At 32.6% G+C, this 6,132-nt stretch overlaps 1 protein-coding gene across 1 annotated transcript; it reads right to left on the reverse strand.

The window, feature by feature from the left end:
- Positions 1-397: 397 nt before the first annotated feature.
- LOC130995405 (transcription factor MYB12-like) lies at positions 398-4,019 on the reverse strand. Its single transcript, XM_057920675.1, has 3 exons — positions 3,642-4,019; positions 3,418-3,547; positions 398-1,106 (listed from the first exon to the last, which is right to left on the reverse strand). The coding sequence occupies exons 1-3, from the start codon at positions 3,772-3,774 to the stop codon at positions 545-547; spliced, it is 825 nt and encodes a 274-aa protein (XP_057776658.1). The 5' UTR covers positions 3,775-4,019; the 3' UTR covers positions 398-544.
- Positions 4,020-6,132: the final 2,113 nt, after the last annotated feature.

Here is a 6,132-nt window from a genome sequence, read left to right on the forward strand (position 1 = left end):
AATATTAATTTATTAAACATCAATATCATATTTGGTTAGATTTATATATATATATAATAAAATTATGCCATCACACTTCTCAAGTGTCATACAAAATCCAAAAAATATGAACAATAAATAACGAGTCATTAATTTAAAAAGGCTTTTGAGTCTTGAAGCAAACAACATACTAAAGTGTTGTATCTATCCCACATTTATCATACGTAGGAAATGAGGCTTAATGAAATATTATATTTGCTTAAAAAATTAGTAAATATTATTGTCGGGATCGCATATAAATTCTTCTCTAAACAAATATAAGATTCATCTAGCATTTGTTTTGGTTAGAGCGACAACATCTTTTGATACACTCAAACTACATTTCTACATTCAAATCTATTAATGTAACTCCACAAAAGACAAAGCTACCACTTCACTCATCCAATTACACCCAACCGCAATTGTAAATTCAATCCAATCATTTTATGATTTGGGACTTTAAAGTAATCACAATTTATGACATTTCACATCCCTTGTAAAAAAAATTAAGAAAAATGGATCTATTTTATGATAGCAGCCATGAAAACATGACATCGTCCAAGCCTTGGTGGGTGGAATCCCAGATTTCATCGCAGTCATCATCTAACATCCACGAAAATGTGTTTTCGTAAATTTCCGAGGACACCCCTAGGCCCGAACCCGTTTCCCCGAGCCCGAACTCGTTACATTTAAACGAAGTCTCACCCGTGTCCCCGTTTTCACTTCCCGGCCCGACCCGCGATATCTCGAATTCCGGGCCCCAAAGCCCGCTCAAATCCTCCACAATATCTCCCAGCATGGAGATGGAGCTGCCGCTCTCTCTCTCCTCCGTCGCGATTCTTCCGGCCGCCTCCCTTTCCGGAGTCGGAGTAGTCGGCATGACAACGGCGGCGTCTTCCTGATGCCCCGGGCGCTTCCGGCTGCCTCTTCGGTTAACGCTCGTGGCCTTCTTGCTCGACGGCGGCGGCGGGATGAAGTTGGGATTGGGGCGCCGGAAACTGTGGATTTTTCTGCTCAAATGGGAATTCCAGTAGTTTTTTATTTCATTGTCTGTTCTACCCGGCAAATGCGCCGCGATTAGTGACCACCTACAAATCAATTAAATAAGGAAGGATTAACGCTTTTCAATCAAGTTAAGCTTGTTTTTCACTTAATTAACAAGTTAATGACCGCACCACGTCATCGATTTCAAAATTTAATTATATACTGCTTAATTTCTTCAACGTTCAACTTTCGAATATACGCGATGACAATGCATCAATCTTATTCTCTATACTAAATATGAGGCTAAAAACAATACTAAACTGCTCATCTTTTACTATTAGAAAAGTCATTTCACATTAATACCCTAACAAGTATATGTCATAAAATACACGTCACTTGTAATATGAACCAATATGGTGGTGGACACGTCGTGAAATTAATGAAAATAAAGTTAAACTAATTTTATTAGCAATAAATAGCCGCATGGACTATGAGAATGAGAGTGTGCGATTATTAAATTTATAATGGACCGGTGAATAGTACATTTTCTAGCTAGCTTAGCCCACATTTAAATTTCATTTGGAGTTTTGTGTTTTGATAATTAAGACTCCCCTATTAAACATAAAATATACTGTTAATCGCCTATAAATGCATGAATTATATTCAAATTTTGATTTTTAATCAAATTTATTTTTTTGATAAAAAAATACATAAATTTTTAATTATTTAAAAATTTAACCTGACTCCAAAAATTTGCTGCCAATAACTTGATTGTCCAGAACCCGACAGATTATTCAAAGGTACTATTAGGAACCTTTTGGTGATAGCTACCTAAATCAACTCATGTTATTGAATCATGGTCATCGAAAGTGGTTGAGAAAAAAGAAAAAATATAGAGTTTCATGACATCAACTTTTATACTACTTTTCGACCATTTCTGATGGCCAAAATCCAACAATATAAGTATCATTAGAAAGATAACATCAAAAGATTTCTAACGGTACCTTTGGATTTACCATCAGACTCCTGATAATTAAATTATTAGCCACGGTACCTTTGGGCTCATATCAAATTAAAAAAAAAAAAGTATTTTAGTAAAAAAATAGATTTAATTAAAAACTAAAATTTGAATATAATTAATATATTTATAAACAATTATCCCTAAAATATAATACCAATGTAATACAACAAAACATACTTGACAATTGGTTTGACTCACTCTATTACCAGTTGACCATTTTTAATTATATATATATATATATATATATATATATATATAGGGAGAGGTTCAAATAAGAACCATTTATAAAATAAGAACAGAGAACCATTTTAAGCCATTCGATCATCAAGATCTACGGTGGATGCATCATCTTGGTGGATGGATGCAGATGCTGGGTTCGAATCCTGAAGGGAGCAAAAAAATTACTTTTTTTGGATGCATTAAATTTAATAGCGGATGCATTAATTTGTATAGCAGATGCAGTAATTTTATTGGTTCTTATGTTCTCACGATAATTGTGGTTCTCACTATAACCGCACCCTATATATATATATATATATATATATAGGGTGCGGTTATAGTGAGAACCACACTTATCGTGAGAACATAAGAACCATTAAAATCAATGCATCTATTATATAAATTAATGCATTCGCTATTAAATTTAATGCATCCGAAAATAATAAATTTTTTGCTCCCTTCAGGATTCGAACCCAGGATCTGCATTCATCCACCAAGATGATGCATCCACCGTAGATCTTGATGATCGAATGGTTTAAAATGGTTCTTTGTTCTAATTTTATTTAGTGGTTCTTATTTGAACCTCTCCCTATATATATATATATATATATATATATATATATATATATATATATATACCTAGGGATTCTCTATGGATCTCTACCCTATACCTATATATATGTGTGTGTGTGTTACATTTAGCGATAAATGTCAGCTATCGCCCTAACTAATGTTTGTGCGAATTAACACAAGTATTCCAATGTAAGCATAATGCAAAAAACAAAAAAAGAGTCAATATTTCAATAAAATCACCTATAAGGCCCATTGGCTAAAATTTTTATCTGGAAGTCATATAATTTTTATAAAAAAATTTCGAAAATTAAGCCCTAAAAAATAATACTAGTTAACATAATACTTGCACATTAGATTTTTAGTCTGCGTCACATATGCCACATGCGTGCTTAGATGATGAAACATGTCATTTGTTGGGCGTGGAAAATAATTTTTGGACACAAGCTAGATTTTTTGGAGATGTTGAGTACTAGTTTGTAATTATATTTATATTGAAACAATATTTTCACTAATTTGCGTAAATATTAGTTCAATAATTGATATTTGCCCTTATATTTGATTGCATTATTGAGGTTAAAATTTTCTTAAAAAGAAAGAAAAACCTGTTCCCCTTAGATGCATGGAGATTAATGATGATTTCTTCTTCTTCAGCAGATATATTTCCTCTCTTAACATCAGACCTCAAATAATTGATCCATCTCAGTCTGCAACTCTTTCCACATCTAAGTAACCCTAAAAAAAGGCCCACAAAAATATATATTAAAACACAGCAGTAAAATTATAAAAATGAATTACATTTCCTTCAAACACAGTAATCATAACATACCTGCATTCTTGGGCAATGATCTCCATGAGCCTTCACCATTTTCCTCAATATATTTTGTAAGCTTTTCGTCTTCTTCTGCAGTCCATCTCCCTCTCCTCAACCCCACTTTCTCACAGCACGGCGCTCTTCCCATCTCTCTCTAGACAACAACAAAGCCTTTTCCTTTTTGGCTGCAATATATACTTATAAATACAAGACAGGAGGAGGCAAGAGTATATATGATATGCTCCACCTTAAATTCTCAAATAAATAAATAAATTCTTGACTAAGGAAATATACAATAGAAATTAAATTAAGTGCATTATTGTAGGCGTTGAACTTTTATTACACAGAGTTTTGTCGAGTGGTGATTTATGTTTTGGTGTAGGAGAGAGAGGTGGTGATGATTTATACGTGCATATATAGAGACGAGTGAGTGAGAGAGACACTTGGAATGAATGCGGGGCAGAAATGGAAATACACATTTTGTGGTGGCTGTATTCGCCACGTTGGCTAATGAGTAGACGTTGTCGTGGCGTCTCCACCGTCAAGCGCCTCCTTTTGGGGCGTCCATCTCCCTCGCCGACGTCGTCCTCGCCCTGCCCCACCTCTCCGGCCACTACATGTCGGATTGCTTAGAGGAAAAAGACAAACTTAATTATAAAACTAATTTCATTTAATTTATATCATTCCACCGCTTATTTATAATTCCACTGCGTTTTAATTTATCGATTCAAAGATTATTTATCATTTAGTATTATTTCTATCATTTCATCGTTACGTTTTTTTAATGAAAATGCTTCATTACTAAAAATTCCATGCCTTCAATTTCGACATGTTTTAAGAATTATTTTAATGATAACATCATTTTTTCAATTTTTACTAAAATACAGACTCAAACTTTATTGACAATCCAAAACATGTCGTGTGAACTTTCTAAAAAATTAATGTGCACTCACGTATGAGTATGACTCCACACAAGACAAAAGTCATGTGAGTCTTGAGTTCGAAAAGATGTCTAAATTTATTGGACGTATCTATTTTATTTTTTTTTGTTATAAATTGAAAAGTGATGTTATATTTTTATTGCAATTGTCGAAAATTGAAAACAAATAAGATTTGAATTTTTATTTATTTTTGGGCAATTTAACGACTCTAATGAGAAATGATTTTTTTTTTTAACCAAGAAAAGGATTTGTTGATATGATAAATAAGGACATACAGTGTTCATGAAATTTAACTTGTGTACTATATATCATGAGACAAACGAATACTCGTCACCCTAAAATTGTGACAATTTACCCAAAAAAAACCCCTAAAATTGTGACAATCACTAACCCTACAAATTAACGAAGGATGCTTGGCATGAATGATGGGTCTCAATCGCAAAAATTAACCAGACATGCGGATTAATTTTCTTATAGATATTTGCCGTAAAATACACGAACTTTCAACAAATTCTGATTTTTTCAATGACATTTAAATTTTTAAAAAAAGAATACACCATCTTTCATTTTTATTTTTTTTCTGATTTTAATTTTCCACAAGGATGAAATACTACCTTCAAATAGAAGCTGTTTTTAGAGGTTTTGACTTAGAAGCGTGAGAGATAATAAAGGTGGCATAATAAAGTCGATGTATATGTGAATTGAAAATTCTTTACAAGCAGTATCAAAAAAATCTAAGTTAAAAAGTCTTAAAATCAGCTTTGGGGAATTTCATAATCGTGGGAAAAATAAAAAAAATCGAAATGTAATGTATTTTTTTTTAATTTTAAAAATTATGAAAAAAATTATAATTTATTATTAAAAAATAATGTATTTTACGATAAATATCTCATTTTGTTATTGCCACAATGCCACTTATCATCTTAATAAATTGACGTTGTGGTGTACTCGTGTTTGACTATTACCGGTATATATATGTTTATTGAATACTTACTGTATTTAAATTTGCGGCGGCAATTGAGTGGAGGCCCCAAATATAACAGTTAAATATAACATACAAAATTGGAGACAAAGATACGATCCCAATTAGGGATGGCAACGGGCCGGATCTGGACCGGGTCTGGCCAATACCAGATCCAGATCCGTTTTCATATACTAGATCCAGATTCAGATCCAGATCCGTGGATCTGAAAATTTTGGATCCAGATCCAGATCCGTCAGATCCGCGGGTCCACGGGTCCAGATCCATGGATCTACTATTTTCAAATTAAATTAAAAAAATTCACAAAATCAACAACATTTAATTTCCATCATGAAAAATATAACACAAAATACTTTTAACTAATTACTTTTAGTTTTTATTCTTTTAAATATAATTTATTTATTATTTTTAATTAAGTTAATATTATTAGTAAACTAAATATAAAATATAAAATATATATATAAAATAAAACGGATCCACGGGTCGGATCTGGGCTGGATCCGGATCTAAAATTTCAAGATCCAGATCCAGATCCGTTTTCAAAACTGAGATCCAGATCCAGATCCAGATCCGTCGGGTCCAA

Source organism: Salvia miltiorrhiza, chromosome 7, assembly GCF_028751815.1.
Source record: "Salvia miltiorrhiza cultivar Shanhuang (shh) chromosome 7, IMPLAD_Smil_shh, whole genome shotgun sequence".
Classification (NCBI taxonomy): Eukaryota; Viridiplantae; Streptophyta; class Magnoliopsida; order Lamiales; family Lamiaceae; genus Salvia; species Salvia miltiorrhiza.